The sequence below is a fragment of the Cucurbita pepo genome, chromosome 15 (assembly GCF_057944985.1).
Source record: "Cucurbita pepo subsp. pepo isolate OVF chromosome 15, ASM5794498v1, whole genome shotgun sequence".
In the NCBI taxonomy this organism is placed as follows: domain Eukaryota; kingdom Viridiplantae; phylum Streptophyta; class Magnoliopsida; order Cucurbitales; family Cucurbitaceae; genus Cucurbita; species Cucurbita pepo.
In genome coordinates, this window is record NC_141812.1 from 10,861,401 (window position 1) to 10,877,450 (window position 16,050).

The window sequence follows — 16,050 nt, forward strand, 5'->3', positions numbered from 1 at the left end:
CATCTCACTCTCTTTTTTGCCATTTTTATCTCTCTTTATGTCTCGATCAAACTTGTTCTAACTTTTAACTCGAAGCATCGTTTTGCGACTCGAATTCTCGAGTCGACTTTAAAAGTATGCAGTGTGTTATTTTAAAGCTAAAAGTCGAAAAAGTTAGGTCAGTGCGATTTGAAGTCTTTCTATTGTGTGTCTACAGACCATTATTGTAATAATTCAAGCTCACTATTGATAGATATTGTCCTTTTCGGGTTTTCACTACTGGGCTTCCTCTCATTAAAATGTGTGTGCTAGAAAGAGGTTTTCACACCCTTATAAGAATGTTTCGTTCCCCTCTCCAATCGATGTGAGATCTCACGATCTACCCCCGGAGCTCAACGCCCTCGTTGGCACTCCTTCCCCTTCTGCAATTGATGTGGGATTTCATAGTTGTGTCGTGACATGTCACACATTACAATATGTATATATGTATATATCTATATATATATATATATATTTTGTAAGAGAGCTGTCTTTAAAAGTTTTAGTGTAGTATTTATGGTTTGAAAATGTCATTCCTCGTGTTAACTTGTAAAGCATGCATGGTCGATCAACTGCACAAACAAGTAGAGTTGACCTAATTTGGTGGATTAGGGTGGGGCTCGAGGCCCTTGGCAAAGCCCTATCTCACCCATGTTTCTTGACTCGACATGGAGTTAACCAAAATCCGTTATGATCTGTGACCTTGCGCAATACTCTTTGTCACAGCCATGTGTTGGAAATGCAATATATTATCAACTTTTTACGGTACATTAGTTTTTTTTTTTTAATATAAATTTTATATTTTTTTGTGCAAAAGTTATTGAATTTACTAAAAAAAAAATATCTCACACGTGCGAAGTGTTAGTAATGGTGGTCCTTAGGCATTATAATACGAAGTTGATAAGCGCATTATTCAAAATGTTTTTATCTTATATTTAGAAATTTTATTAAAGCTATGGAATCTTTTTTCATATAGTAGAGACAAATAATGTGTTAAAAAAAAAAAGAGAGACTATATTATTGTTTTTGTACTTTATATTATATCTAGAACAAGCATAAAATATCATATAATTTCTAAAAAATTATACTGATTTTTATTTTGTCGGGTCAACTCGATCAATTTGGAAATAGGTTTTACCATCCAACTTACTCCTCATTTTTAAAATGAAGATTGTCGTTACTGTAACAGCCCAAGCCCATCGCTAGCCGATATTGTCCGATTTGACCTGTTATGTATCGCTGTCAGTCTCACGGTTTTAAAACGTGTCTATTAGAGAGAGGTTTCCACACCCTTATAAGGAATACTTCATTCCCTTCTCCAACCGATATGGGATCTCACAGTCCATCTCCTTTGGGAGCCCAGGGTCCCCGCTTGCACACCGTCCCGTGTCTGGCTCTAATATCATTTGTAACAGCCCAAGTCCACCACTAGTAGATATTATCATTTTTGGGCTTTTCTTTATAGACTTAGAGCTTCAGGAGGTTTTAAATTGCATACTATGGAGAGGGTCTAGCCTTACTCTGACCAGTGCCTCACACTGTATGGTGACTCTAATACCATTTGTAACAGCCCTATCTCACCGCTAGCAGATATTGTCCGTTTTGATTCGTTAAGTATCGTCGTTAGCTTCACAATTTTAATTTTTTCACACCCTTGCAAGGGATACTTCGTTTTCTTCTCTAACCGATGTGGGATCTCACACTTACAGACCTTATTGTTATAAATAGTGTATCCTCAGAATCGCTCGTACTCAGATGTTATATTGGGTCATGTGTCCGTACTTGATCTGAATGTCACATGCCCACCGACTTCTGGTATCGTTTGTCCCTCAACTAATCTTAACGTTTAAAGATGTAAAACGACGACGTTTCGATGATCTTCGTTTGAGAAAGAAGCGCAGTGAATGAAAGCAGAGAACGAGAAGCTCGAAAAGCCGATAGAGCATCAGAAGGTTTTGTATATTCGATCTTGTTCGCCGGCGATTCACCATCTCAGAGTTGGAGCTCAGAGATAAGAGAATGAAATTAGCTCCGAAAGTAATATTTCTCGTCAGAGATTCTGAGGGTTTCTCCTCAGCCATTGTCGGAGCTCTTCGCCCTAACCCGCCTTTCACGGTTACAACGCTGTTAGCTCAATTCCCCTTCGCCTTATCTTCCTCCATTGAATTCAAGTAACTTTCCGACTAACCGATCAAATTTTGTTTGATTTGATACAGTGATGAAGACTTTGAGTTCTCCCTGGAGGAGTATGCTATCAAAGACCACAAGGCCTCCGGGAGCGTCGTTCACCATCTCGACGATAAGGGAATTTATCAGGTACTTATTTAGGTTTCCAATGATGTTAGTAGTTGTTGAAAAATGGTTGAAGTATTATGGAGAATGTCAGCGTTAAGCAAATTATGAACAAATTGTCCAACTAAATTTCTTATTAGAGAATTTCAGCTGGTTTAGCTATGGAGTTTACACTTGTGTATTATGGAGTGATTTCTTAATGAGAACTCAAAGAAGGATTGATAAAAAGTATTAGGATTTTATTGTTTTTGGTAATCAAGAGTATAGGTATGAGATCCCACATCGGTTGAGGAGGAGAACGTAACATTCTCTATAAGGGTGTGGAAACCTCTCCTTAGCAGACGAATTTTAAAAACTTCGAGAGGAAGCCTAAAAGGGAAAGTCCAAAGAGGACAATATCTACTAGTAGTGGGCCTGGACTGCTAAGTTTCGTATGGAAGCTTAGCCATGGAAGCATGTGTACTGCTGATGTGCTCCAAAGGAATGCCCCTTGGCTTGTCTCTTCGCCAAATTGGTGTGTGCTGTGTCAGAGGGATGCAGAGACCTTGCTGCATCTGATATCTCCTGCCCATTTGTAAATTCGTTTTGGAAGATTATCATAATGGCCACCCTTTTAGTAAAGAGAAGGAAGCCATTTGGATAAATTTCATGAGAGCCTTTCTTTGGTCAGTTTAGTTGGAAAGAAATCAACGCATTTTTCAAGGACAAAGCCACTGATTTTGATAGTTTTTTAACATATGACCTATATTGCTCTCTCTAGTTGTAAATTCTCCCAAGAAATCAATGCATTTTCAGGGACAAAGCTATTATTTTGATAGTTTTTATGAACGTATGACCTATATTGCTCTATCTAGTTGTAAAATCTCCTAAGAAATCAGTGCATTGTCAGGGACAAAGCTAATATTTTGATAGTTTTTTTGAACTTATGACCTATATTGCTCTCTCTCAGTGTGAATTCTCCCCTTTCTTTCGTAACTTTAGTCTCACTTCTCTAATTGCCCTATGGATTTTGTTTTGGCATATTTGATGCATTCTTTTGTAAAGAAAAAGTTTACATTAAACGCTAAGTTAGGTCTCTCTTAAGGGGGTAGAAGAATTTCTTTCTTTTATTACCATTTGGAATGTGGTATGGTAAAGCTGATGAGTTGTGAGTAGGTTGGTTTATGTGAGATCCCACATCGGTTGGAGAGGGGAACGAAGCATTCCTTTTAAGCGTGTGAAAATCTCTCCCCAGCAGACACGTTTTAAAACCTTGAGAGGAAGTCCAAAAGGTAAAGTCCAAAGAGGATAATATCTGCTAGCGGTGGGCTTGAACTTTTACAGTTTAGGTATTAATCAATTGATTCTTGGTCGGAAATTGAACAGAACAGTACCGTACCATTCAGTTTTGCAACTTAGGATTATCGTTAGATATGTGTCAAAAATGTGTTGGGTTTTTAACGCTATTTTTTATGTACTTTTATCTTGAGCATATATCTACCAAGTTGCAGAAGACTTTGTATCAAAGATTTTCCATGAATCAGATTGATCTGGTCTCAAAGTTTCAAAAGTATAGAATGTGATCTTCTGGAACAACATTTTACTTGCTTCTGTCGACTGATCTGAGTTCATGCACGTCCCATATTGTTTTTTGCTTAAATTTTCAGGTTTCAGTATTAATCTTACAAAGCTACGAACCTCCAGTCTTGGCATGTGCTGTAGATGTAGTTCTTTCACACATAGCAGGACAACGTTTACCCTCTTCTTCAAAATCAAAACCCACTCTTGTAGTCCCATCTGTTATTACATCCTCGAAGCTCAAGTGGGAGAGCAAAACTAACACTAAAAGTGATCGGACCGTTCTTCTGTACGGTACCGAGGTAGGTCCAGAAACAGATATTTCTCGAACGATGGGTGCCAAAGTCCAGAAACTGCCATCGACTTCACAGATCTATTGCGAACAACTGGCCTGTTTGTTTCACTTGATTCGCATCTTGAACATTCCTGCTTTTTTTGTTGTTGGACAAACAGGTCGCAGTCTTTCCAATCAAGCTGCAGGAGAAGAGATTCAGGTACTTATCCCATCGCTAGTAGTTTGTTACACATAGTTAGCCATGATATTACCCAAATTCTGAGCTGAAAATAGTTTCTATTCAAATCCCTTTAAATTTCTATGCTTCCTCATCGGTTGGGGAGGAGAACGAAATATTCTTTATAAGGGTGTGGAAACCTCTCCCTAGCAGACGCGTTTTAAAAACCTCGAGGGAAACCCCGGAAGGGAAAGTCCAAAGAGGACAATATCTGCTAGTAGTGGACTTGAACTGTTACAAATGGTATCAGAGTCAGACACTAGGCGATATGCCAGCGAGGAGGCTGAGCCCCAAAGGGGGGTGGACACGAGGCGGTGTGCCAGCAAGGACGCTGGCCTTGAAGGGGGTGGATTGTGAGATCCCACATCGGTTGGGGAGGACAACGAAACATTTTTTATAATGGTGTGGAAACCTCTCCCTAGCTTACGCGTTTTAAAACATTGAGGGGAACCCTGGAAGGGAAAGTCCAAAGAGGACAATATCTACTAGTAGTGGGCTTGAACGGTTACAAATAATATCAGAGTCAAACACTAGGCGATATGCCAGCGAGGAGGCTGAGCTCGAAAGGGGGGTGGACACGAGGCGGTGTGCCAGCCAGGACGCTGGGCCTCGAAGGGAGGTGGATTGTGAGATCCCACATCGGTTGGGTTGCTAGCGGTGGGGTTGGATTGTTGGTTGAGTTGTTTGTATAGTTGTTTTTTTTTTTTACAAATTGTTCGTGGGTTTGTTGTCCAGATACTGAGTGAAATGGGTGAGCTGTTAGCAAACTCCATGTCCCTCGGCTTTTCAAGAGAAGGAATTGTTTGGAATCCAAAAGAGAAATCAAAAGATGTGAAGGAGCCATGGCATGCATTATATGGGTGATGGTCTGGTCTTTTGCTAGCATTGGAAACCTCAGTTGGTTCATCTGGTATAGAGTGATTAAATGTTTAAATCTAGTTAAGAATCTTGGTTATGAATTTCTTGTAGTTCTTTAATTTACTTTGAAAAATATTTTAATACGGGTATTACTCCTTTCCGTTCTTATCTTTAATTTTCTTTCTTTTATTTATTTATTTATATAGGTGATTGCAATAGGGTTACTTATAAGGTTACAAACTTCAAATCATTTTAATATATATATATATATATATATATATATATCTTACAATTTTGAGAAGTGGGCCAACTTAGCTCAATTCAAGCAAATGTTCAAAATAAGGCTAAATAAATAATAATAATAATAAAAACTTTGCTCTAAATTTAAAAAATATATTTGTCTTTTCAAAAGTTACCATATTAATAACATTTTAAAATTACTATAAAACTAGACATTTTAAATAATGTTAGGTAAAAATTAGGATTTGAAAGGGTAGCAATTATCTTAAACGGTAAAAATTACTATTAGGATGTTATTATTCTTATAGATAAATCTGATTCCTCCCTCTTCCTGGTTATATTTTATCTTACAACTCCAGTTGGGATAGTTGGGGTAAATCTGACTCCCTCCTATATTTTGGGATAATTGGAGTAAATCTGACTCCTATATTTTATCTTCCTCCCCTGTTCCTTATCTTACAACTCCAGTTGGGATAGTTGGGGTAAATCTGACTCCTATATTTTATCTTCCTCCCCTGTTCCTGGTATATCCTCCCTGTTCCTGGTATATTTGAAGGAGTGTGTTCTTGGTATATTTGAAGGAGTGAACATCTTTCTTAGTCACAGGGTCCGGGAAAGAATAGGAAAGGTGATTTCAATATATTTCTGACCAACATCTTTCTTAGTCACAGGGTCCGGGAAAGAATAGGAAAGGTGATTTCAATATATTTCTGACCAGGAACGGGCCATATCATTCTAAGGAGTGAACATCTTTCTTAGTCATAGTCACAGGGTTTGGGAGAGAATAGGAAATGTGATTTCAATATATTTCTGACCAGGATCGGGCCATATCATTCTAAGGAGTGAACATCTTTCTTATCACAGGGTTCAGGAAAGAATAAGAAAGGTGATTTCAATATATATTTCTGACCAGAAACGGGCCATATCACAAAAATATTTTTTGGTGGGATGATAGCTCTGAAAGACAGATTGTCATCTTTTCTTTAATCTCGGGAGAAATATGATCGGGGTAATCCAAACCTTTGGGTAAAATAAAAACAGTCCCACAGCCCCTTTCCCCAATTTCTATATAAAATTCTTATAAATTTATATGTTAATTTTGATTTATTTATTTATTATTTTTATTATTTTTTTTTGTCGTCGAAGAAAATAGGGGTATTTTGAAAACATTGGGCAAAATTCTAGCATAATTTTGTTATATATATATATAAATTAGAATTTAATAGAATGATTTTCAAACTTTAAAATAAAAAATAACCTATTTATAAGTTTTTATAAAAAAAATAAAATAAAATAAAATAAACAATCCTAGTCGAACTATTTGCATTTAAACATTTTGAAATATATATTCATTTTCCCGCACAAACTCCCTAGTCCCTACTTTCTTCCATCTTCTTCCTCTGCTATCTTCTCCGCCGGTCCAATTCCGATCAAAACTCCGTTCACTGCTCTGAATCTCATGAACTCTCACTGCTAAACTCCGAAACCTCCCCAACCCATTGTTCTCTGTAATTTCATTACCTCCAATGGCTTCCAAGGACCCTGAGGAGGCCGCCAACACGGCCACTGAGGAAGGAAGTTTGGCCTTCAAGAAGAAGCGGGCCCGACGCGTGAGCTTTGCCGACGTCGAGATCACTTCGGTGCATATCTTTAAGCGTGACGAGGACTACGAGACGCCTCTTGAGCCCCAAGCCACTCCCGAGGCTGCTCCTCCGGACAATGAGGTCCTAGGGTTCTTCAGGAACTTGGTTGATAGCGATGATTCTCTTGAATCTTCGCCTAATTTGGATGATGATGGTCTTGGGCAGAGGAAATCGTTTCTGAGACCACTTGGATCGCCGTCGCCGGGGAGTATTTCTGCCGGCTCTGCAACTTCCAATGATGGCATGTTTCTCTGTTTCTTTCTCTCTTCGTTTTTTCTAGCAATTTTTTTTGTTGGGTTTTACGATTTGAGAGTTTTCGATGAATGTGGTTTTGAAGATATCATTTCTACTACAGTAGATTGCTTTTTCGAAGTAACAATTTATGAACAAGTCAGGACTTCTTTGTAACAAGTTATCCACTTCACTATTGCAGAAGACAACTTTTTTGGACCTGTAGCAGCGAATTTCATTAGACCCAGGCGGTTGTCTGATTCTGCTGCCTCCGATGATAATCATGACGTTACAATGGATTCAACAGCATTTTCAATGCATTTTCGTAGCCTTGCTGAATCAGACTCGGGGAGGGAGCTCAAAACTCCTACGGCTATTCGGTCTGCATTTGAAGAGAGAACACCGACCCGGAACACCATGCCTACTAACTCTGACAGTTTTATGACACTAACGATGGCTGACAAGCTGATTTTGCCATCTTCGCAATCTGGTGATTTGGTAAGAAGTGAAGATTCTAATGCAATGAGCATCGTGGGAGAGAACTCTAATAAATACGATTATGGGAGATTATCTCCCTCTTTCGATGCACTTTTGACTGAAGGAAGCAGGGAACTCTATGCTGTTTCGGTGGATGAAAAATTGTCCAAACAGATTGAGACTCGTGAAGTTGATCAGATTGGACAACGCAAATATGATATGGAAATTTGTGAGAGAACCGAAATGGAAGCTGTTAGTAAGGTACCTTATTTTTCTTTGATGTTTGTTGCTTAGCAGGCTTACCTTACTATTATCTAAGGATTGGTATCACAATTTAAACTTTATCTTTTTGCTTAGCAATTGAGGTTGAGTATGTTATTCTGTCAGTTACAGCTCAGAGACTGCTCTTATATGGTTGGCACCATACTCACAACTACCTCTTGTGTACATTATGTCGGTGATGCAATTTTATGCATCCATCACTCGACTCACATTGTAATTGATAATTTTCCTTGTGTTCTGTGTTAGGAATAACGACTCTCCATAATGGTATGATATTGTCCACTTTGAGCATAAGCTCTCATGGCTTTGCTTGGGCTTCTCCAAAAGGCCTCATACCAATGGAGTTGTATTCCTTACTTATAAACCCATGATCATTCTCTAAATTAGCCAACGTGGGACTCCTTCCAACAATCCTCAACATTTTGTTGGTGTTGCACAAGTATGGTTGAAGATATTTGTTCTTTTGTTTTCACAGGGAAGCAACCAATATGCCAAACAGGGAGTTGAGGAAAGTATACTCAACAATGTCACACCCCATGAAGTTTTTCAATCCAATGGTTTGTTACAAAGAAATTTGTCAGATGGGTGGGCTAAGGAAGATTTTCTGATTGATAAGAGGCCTGAGACACCAAGAAGTGTTGACTATAAGCTGAAAAATATATCTCCGCAAAAAAGATCATTTTCTGCTGAACAGAAAACATCTTTGGCTACTTTTAATTCACCTTCATTTTCTGCTCTTGTGACTCCTAACTCGAAGCTGTCAAATTATAGATTGAGTACAGGAAGCATGAAGTTTGGTATGGGTCTGTCGTCCAAGCAGAGAAGTATTTCTAAGTTCAGCCTTCCTGAACCTTCTCCATGTGTTTCGAGTATTAAGGAAGAAATTAGCAGATTAAAATCCAGACTATCAAGTTATTCTTCTATGGTTAACTTGAGTGGTCAACCTGAACGTTGCAAGGATCTTGAAAGCAAATACATACACATTCCTGTTGTGCGTTTAGAAGAACAACTTTCTAGACTGAATGGAAACAACGGTGAATTTGAAATTTCATTTAGCACTAGTGGCAGTGGAGTCAAAACTTCAAAAGACTTCCCTAGGCTGAGCCAAAGTGAAGAACCGAAAGGTTTCACTGATGCTGGAGAAACACCAGGCTATATGGCTATGGAAAACTTTTCCAATATGCAACCTAGTGAACCGGCTATAGAATTAAACTCACCCGCTCAAGCTACCTGGACTGAGAAAAAAGATCTTATGCCACATATTTTGATTGCTGAAGATCATTTGTCGAGGTCATCTACTAGTATCAAAATTGATGATGTGACGGACATTAGACCCGATGAGAGAGAACAAAATAACTCAAGTAGTATACATGATACACTTGTTTCATCTCCTTTGCGAAGTCCAGATGTAAGGTTATTAGGAAACATTGAATGTCCGTCTGGTAGCTTTGGTGAACTGAAGCAGTGTGACCAACAGGTCAAGCATGTTAGTGTTTGTTTGACGCAAGGTCAAGCTGCAGCTGCAGATACAAGCAATACCAGTCCTTTGACTAAGATTGCTGACAATTCAAGTTCATTGCAATCCAAAAGTGGAGCTGTGTCAGCTTCACCGTTCCTGAAAGGTCAATCTTGGGTAGATGGGGATGATAATGGAGTTAACGTTTCAAATTTGCAGAATAATTTTGTAACATCTAAGAATTTGCAACTGTCTTCAAGAGATGGGAACATCCTGAATTCTCGGTTGGAAAGTCCTGCCAAGAGCTCGAAGGTTGGTGCTTTTTCACCGCAGTTTCAAAAGCCTTGGACAAGTGAACGATCCATTATGCAGGTTATATTCTCTTTCCTTTTCCTTGTTAATAATTTATACAAGAAATTAATTATGTAAACAATTACTGTTCTGGCCTCAAGTTGAGAAAAACTCCCATTTGAAAGTTATCTTATCTGCTGTCAACTTTCTACTGAAATTTAATGCTCACAGAAATCTTTCTTAACCAATTTTTAATAGATGCAAATAATTTATTGCCTTTAATTATACTATTGGTTGTTCTCTCAATGTTTTGAGTGTTCATATTGAGTTTGTTCGATTTTTTTTTTTTTTTTTTTTTTTTAATCGTAGAGTCCCATCAATGGAATTCCAAACTACAGTCCTAGAAGGATAATTTCAACCCAAACATCGTCTGGCAAGAAAGAGCCCAAGGTTGCCATCTCTTGTATGTCGACTCCGAGTCCTTTCAAGAATGAACGAACTCAGAGTTCTGCAAGGGAAAAGCCATTTCCAAGTCCCTTCAGGAATGACCCTTTTAATGAAACAAAAGACGATGGGACCTTCATGAGGAAAGTTAGGGCTTCTCCAACATCCAGTTTGAGTGGACATATTAATCATGATAATGATCAAGCAAGCCACATATTGGTGAGTTCTTCAAGGAAGACCAATCACCGCCTTTCAGGGAGCAAGAGAAGAAACATTGATTTGATTCCTCTTGACGGGGATCAGGGTGACAATGACGTAATAGTAAGGACTCAGCAAAGCCTAAAACTTAATCATAGTGGAAGTTGTAATGTGGGCTCTCCGTTAGAAGAGTCCAACCAAATAAGCAATGGAAGCAAGAGGACTGAGGGCAATACACTTATGCATTGGACAGATGTAAGTTGACCGTCTTTTTGGTTGATCAGATTACTTGTCTGCTAGCCATATCTGATGACAGGAGTCGTAGAGATTTCTTGTGTTGATTTCATGAATTGTTTACCTTGCATTATCATGTTGCAGATGGCAATAAAGTTTTTAGCAGAGACAAATGATTTGCTACCCCCATCGATCAACAAGTTGAACTCAAAAGCAGTATATTTCCCCTAGTTTCTTCCCTTTCTCTTTTTTGTTTTTTTCTCTCTTCATTTACTTGTGAAATTATATAAACTAATGTTGTGATCTTCATTACCCTAACTGATCCTGCTTTTTTCTTTTTCTTTTTCTTTTTTTTTTTCTTTTTTTTCTTTTTCTTTTTTTGTCTATCTTCTTTTGTATGTAGATTGAGAGGCTTGAAGATACTTTGGTTCACCTTTTGAAGGTTAAAGAATATGAACTGCTGTGTTCTGAAATCCAATCTCAGGTTTCGAATATTGAACTGAGCTGATATTTTGATATGGTATTATATCATATCAACTGTCCTAGAGGAAGCTTTGGCATATTAACATTGGTCTTGTTTTATATGTAGAAAGTCATTGAGAATCTTGGAGCAATACGTAAAAGGTGATTTGGAAGTACATCTGCCTATATAAACCAGTTTTTATGTGAATTCCTCCTACTCATAAGAATTTGACAAATAACTGTTTTCAACACTCATGAATTGATGCTATCACAGAGTAGTGGAAGCCAGATCGTTGGTGTATAAAGTAGCATATCAGAAGGCAAAGCTTCAGTTGGTTTGTATAAAGCGTGATGGATATCAGGTACCGTATTTTCTGGTGATTTTAGTTTTTGGATTATGAATAACTTTTAACCCCCGTGTACACTTCCATGCAGAATAGAGCACAGTCATTGAACTCTCATATTGAGGATTTTCAAATGTTGAAGTTGAACTATGACCGCCTCAGGAAATGTGGTTCAAGGGACAGTCAAGTTGACGATGGAAACAGTCTTTCATGCCCAATTGATTCTGAGGTCAGGCATGAGGCTTTTGAATCATTATTCCTTTCATATGGTTGGAGATTCTATTAATTGAATCAATGCGATAGGAGTTTCAAGGTCTCACCATTAGACAGATGTCTTGGATTTGTTTTATGTTGTGTATATACTAGACTTGTAGCCTTGGTATTCTATCTCTAGTCTTCACCCTTAGTTTCATGTGCAATAATAATAATATGGTTCACACACTTAAATCTGAACTACTGCTTGAGTGTAAGGTGTGTATGTGAATTTTTCTAAGATGCTGGTCGAATATCTGTGTTCACAATATTGCAATATTTCAGTCAAGAGCATTTGAATAATTTGACTATTGAATGAAAAATGGTCAATCATCTTGCTTACTTTTCTGCAAAATATGGGACCATAATGTTGACATTTTATACTAGAGCTGTAAATTGGTTTTTCAGTGTTCAGGAATTCTCTCTATGCATTTTAGTAGATCACTGAAAGAAAGATCAATTATGTTCTAACTGATCGTTACTAGATATTTATATGTTTTTGTTTGAACACATTTGTGTATATCTGTTCAAAAGATTTGTATGGCGAATTATTTCTTGGTGAATGATACAACTAAACTTGTTTGGTGCAGGCGTCCTGTGATAGAGCCAGCATGATAAAGCACGAAATTGAATCTTTAGATGGGAAGATAAAGGGATTAAGCCAATATTTTTCAACATATTGTAACTTGAAAGGAGTAACTAGTTCAACTGACATCCTTGGATTAGTTATTGATCATCTAAGGAAGAGAAAGCTCTGCAGGTCTATTTATCAGGGTTTGCAGGTTTGTACATTCACTAATATTCTTTTTGACCTAATAACATAATTTCTTGAATGTTTTTGATATAGCTTGTTAAACATTATCTATACTTTTTCAGATGTGGAAGGTAGATGATTTTGAGAAAAAGAATGATCATTACACCATACTTCTCAACTACCTTAGTTATGCCTACCAAAGGTTGGGATTATTTCTATTTTTTCTGTTTATTTATATTTCGTTTATTAGCATTGATGATGAATAATATCAGTTAAACTCTGCGTTTGTTCATTGGGATTCTAACTTATAGGATTACAATTAAAGCCAATCCACTCCCGGGTGTAACCATCTTAAATACATTGAATGATACTCATATTGAGAAGGTACAAGATGAAACATTTTATTTTCCCTACAGCCTTTTACTTATTCCCTTCAATTCTGTTAATACTTTATTTTTCTCTACCAGAACTTTCCAGAAATGAATGCTTGCTGTGCATTTGCTTTTGTGATAAACGTTGAGAAGACACGGAAGTATAATGCCTCCTGGCATTTGCCCAAAGAAACTCAAGTGAGTTAATTCAACCTGCTTGGCTAGTCTATCTCTTCATGATTCACTCCAACCTTTTTCGCTTTCATTTCTCTTGTGTATCCTTGGTCACTGTTTCTATTTCAAGTATTTTCTGGTCCTATCAGTTGCACTAAAATAACGCATCTTCTTTCAATTTGGAAACAAAGGTGAATGTACCTTCGGTAGTGTTTATCCGGATTACATATATGCTAGATTCTTTACTTCGTTAACACCTTAACGGTTTAGATTGCTAACTCCATATTCATTAATGTTGATGCACTATGCTGATTCCTTCAATATTTTAATTCTCTCTCTATTTACTATACAGATGATGAGTTCTTTTCTACACAACCTGCTGGATGTGATTGCGGAAATGCAGATAGCCCAGATAGAGATTTCAAATCTCATCCTAATAAGATTTTACTCACCTTCAGGTCATGAATATTTTTGTTACGACCATGCATGATGTTGGTTCTATTGAGAAAATCAAATCAATTGAGAAGAAAACTTCGGAAGCAATAATCAAAATCTCAGTGTTTGTTAAACAAAGAGAAAAAAATGGAAAATGAGAAAGTAGAATCCAATAGATAAATAGACTTCTAACTGAAGTAGAAAAAAATAGTGATACAAAATGTGTCAAAAATGTGATACTCAAAATGTGGTACAAAACTTGGTGATAAAAATGAATGGCACTAAGAGTGTGATACAAACTTTACGTGAAAGTTTACTCTTATATAGTTACAAAAATGAGCCTAATTACTATCACTATCTTACATTTTTAACATTAAAAAATAGAAATTCATGAAACATAAAAGAAAACTTAAAAAGAACAAACAACTGAAATGTTAGATACAACATCAACTTAAGACATTAATCTGAAAACTAAATCTAACAATAAAGTAAGAAACTTAAAAAAACACAAAATGGAATTAATCTCAACAGGAGCATGCATGATGACCCACATGCATGATTTTCCCTAATTAGTGTTTTTTCCAACGATGTTTCATTTTAAAACACTATTCCAGACAACCTTTCCAGAAATAGTTTGTGTGTATTTGAAACAGTTGCAGCTCCATGCTACATTTTTATGCATGCTATTGGTGTTTCCTGCTTATTTTTGCTCCTCAAATTGATTTCGACTTCATGAATAAGCTATGGAGGTTTCATGACCAGAAATTGTTTTCCCTTATGAGAACTTGAAAATCTAATTTCCTTTTTGCTGTACTAATAATTTTGCAGACGAGAAGCTCGATTTGCAGCTTAGTTTCATCAACTTCCAAAGTGGCAGGAAGGTAAATCTTGTTCTGGACGTATCAGCTTTGAGTCGGTAAGCTACAATTTTATCTTTCTATATTTTCTACCGTTGCTCGTCTGAATTGCCTAATTATTTGGCCTAATATTTTACCGGAAAATTCTATTACTTATTACTGATTCTTGATCATGAATTTGATATATATAGGAATATTAAAATAATCGTATTGATTAATTACTTGGTCTCTTGGCAGAGGGATTTACCCTTCTGAAGTTCTTCCGCATAAGGTCGAATCTCCTGCTTCGAATAAATACACACTCTCAGAGTCAATGTTAAATGACATTAGAGCTGCAGTTGGGAATTTAGATTCTGGATATTCGAGGATTTTAAGAGTTTGTAGATGTGTTTCGGAAGTCGTACAAAGGTCATCAAGCTGATGCCGACAATAGCATTTTCTCTGTATTTCTGTATGTTGCTGGCAGTTCCAGCATGATTGTAAAATCTAGATTTATTCAGCTTTCAGGTATTTTCCCCTTGAAAATACACGGAGCAATGAGAATTTTAGCTAACCCCATGGATGAGTTACTTCGTGATTTATGTCTGTAGTTGAAGCTTGCTATTTGACCAAATACATCTAAACTTTGAGCAAGATCAATGATGATAAGGGCTGAGATTAATCAATCTTGGTTTCATGACTTTGACGTCTCATCTAATAGTTGAAGTCCATCATGGATGATAGAAAAGTGACTTGCGAGGATCAAGTTGGAGCTACACCACGAGGTTAAAGCTATCAGTGCACAGGCTTCATCAAGCATCATCATTCAAAATTAGGTAATATCTCACGGGCTATTAAAATGTAATATAATGATAGAGTGGATTTTCCTGTTAGGTCATGGAGTTTAGCAACTGAGTCAAAATCCTAGGATCTTATTGCTTGATTTCTTTGTTGTTCTTTGGATTTTAGCATGACCCAAATGATCCAATGCATTATTTATCTGATCATAATATTAAAAAACCCTCAAGTTGGATATGCCTTTTATTTTCTTGCCAAGCCACCCTACTTTGTATTACATGAGGTCCAAATTGGGCATTATTACATAAACATAAATTTGTTAAACAGGGTAGGATCTGCTTGGATCAGCATCTTTGTTTTAATATTATAGTGTTTCTCATGCCATTGATTTAAAGGAAGCCAGCAAGGCGTGGTCCAGTTTTTATTGTAGCTTCACGTGGCATTATGAGGGTGCAAGTGATAATTATTAGGATGGGAAATGGAGAAGAGGCAGGACTTGTGTGTTGGTGACCTCATGTGTTGGGATTGGATGTCATTTTTCAAATTTATTAGTTGGAATTTAGAGAAAAATGAAATATATTCTTCTATATTTCTATTTTACTTGTACAATATTGTAGGAAAGATGGGTTTGAAGAAAAAAAAGAGGTGAAATCACTTTGCTCGTATAACATGTTCTAGGTAAGTCTACGAAGTCTTTTTCCTCTTATTTTTAATGATTTAGTCTCTGTTGTTTAAAAACGTATTAAGTTTTTTTTTTTTTTTTTTTTTTTTTTTTTTTTTTTTTTTTTTTTTTTTTTTTTTTTTTTTATAAATCTTTTTAAGTTCAAAATTGTTCTAATTGAGTCATACAAGTATACTACTTTAATTTTAGTTGTGGAGGTGTTTTGTTTA

The 16,050-nt window shown here is 36.8% G+C and overlaps 2 protein-coding genes across 2 annotated transcripts; both read left to right on the plus strand.

Moving 5' to 3' along the window:
* Positions 1-1,887: 1,887 nt before the first annotated feature.
* Positions 1,888-5,405, plus strand: LOC111811795 (uncharacterized). The gene is made up of 4 exons (XM_023698829.2): positions 1,888-2,144; positions 2,235-2,334; positions 3,957-4,361; positions 5,115-5,405. Exons 1-4 carry the CDS (start codon positions 2,038-2,040, stop codon positions 5,241-5,243), a joined length of 741 nt encoding a protein of 246 aa, XP_023554597.2. The 5' UTR covers positions 1,888-2,037; the 3' UTR covers positions 5,244-5,405.
* Positions 5,406-6,825: 1,420 nt separating this feature from the next.
* Positions 6,826-15,015, plus strand: LOC111811632 (uncharacterized). Its single transcript, XM_023698576.2, has 16 exons — positions 6,826-7,361; positions 7,554-8,089; positions 8,586-9,938; positions 10,227-10,754; positions 10,878-10,949; positions 11,137-11,217; positions 11,323-11,357; positions 11,470-11,557; positions 11,631-11,768; positions 12,382-12,573; positions 12,668-12,747; positions 12,857-12,929; positions 13,013-13,114; positions 13,443-13,548; positions 14,354-14,441; positions 14,620-15,015. The coding sequence occupies exons 1-16, from the start codon at positions 7,004-7,006 to the stop codon at positions 14,801-14,803; spliced, it is 4,014 nt and encodes a 1,337-aa protein (XP_023554344.2). The 5' UTR covers positions 6,826-7,003; the 3' UTR covers positions 14,804-15,015.
* The last annotated feature ends 1,035 nt before the right edge of the window (positions 15,016-16,050 follow it).

Bases quoted from the DNA above. Each gene is read 5' to 3' on its own strand.
- LOC111811632 (XM_023698576.2), top strand. From the start codon at position 7,004: ATGGCTTCCAAGGACCCTGAGGAGGCCGCCAACACGGCCACTGAGGAA. The intron at 10,755-10,877 runs GTAAGTTGACCG...ATCATGTTGCAG, and splicing joins CACTTATGCATTGGACAGAT to ATGGCAATAAAGTTTTTAGC. The intron at 13,549-14,353 runs GTCATGAATATT...ATAATTTTGCAG, and splicing joins AAGATTTTACTCACCTTCAG to ACGAGAAGCTCGATTTGCAG.
- LOC111811795 (XM_023698829.2), top strand. From the start codon at position 2,038: ATGAAATTAGCTCCGAAAGTAATATTTCTCGTCAGAGATTCTGAGGGT. The intron at 2,145-2,234 runs GTTAGCTCAATT...GATTTGATACAG, and splicing joins CCTTTCACGGTTACAACGCT to TGATGAAGACTTTGAGTTCT. The intron at 4,362-5,114 runs GTACTTATCCCA...TTTGTTGTCCAG, and splicing joins CTGCAGGAGAAGAGATTCAG to ATACTGAGTGAAATGGGTGA.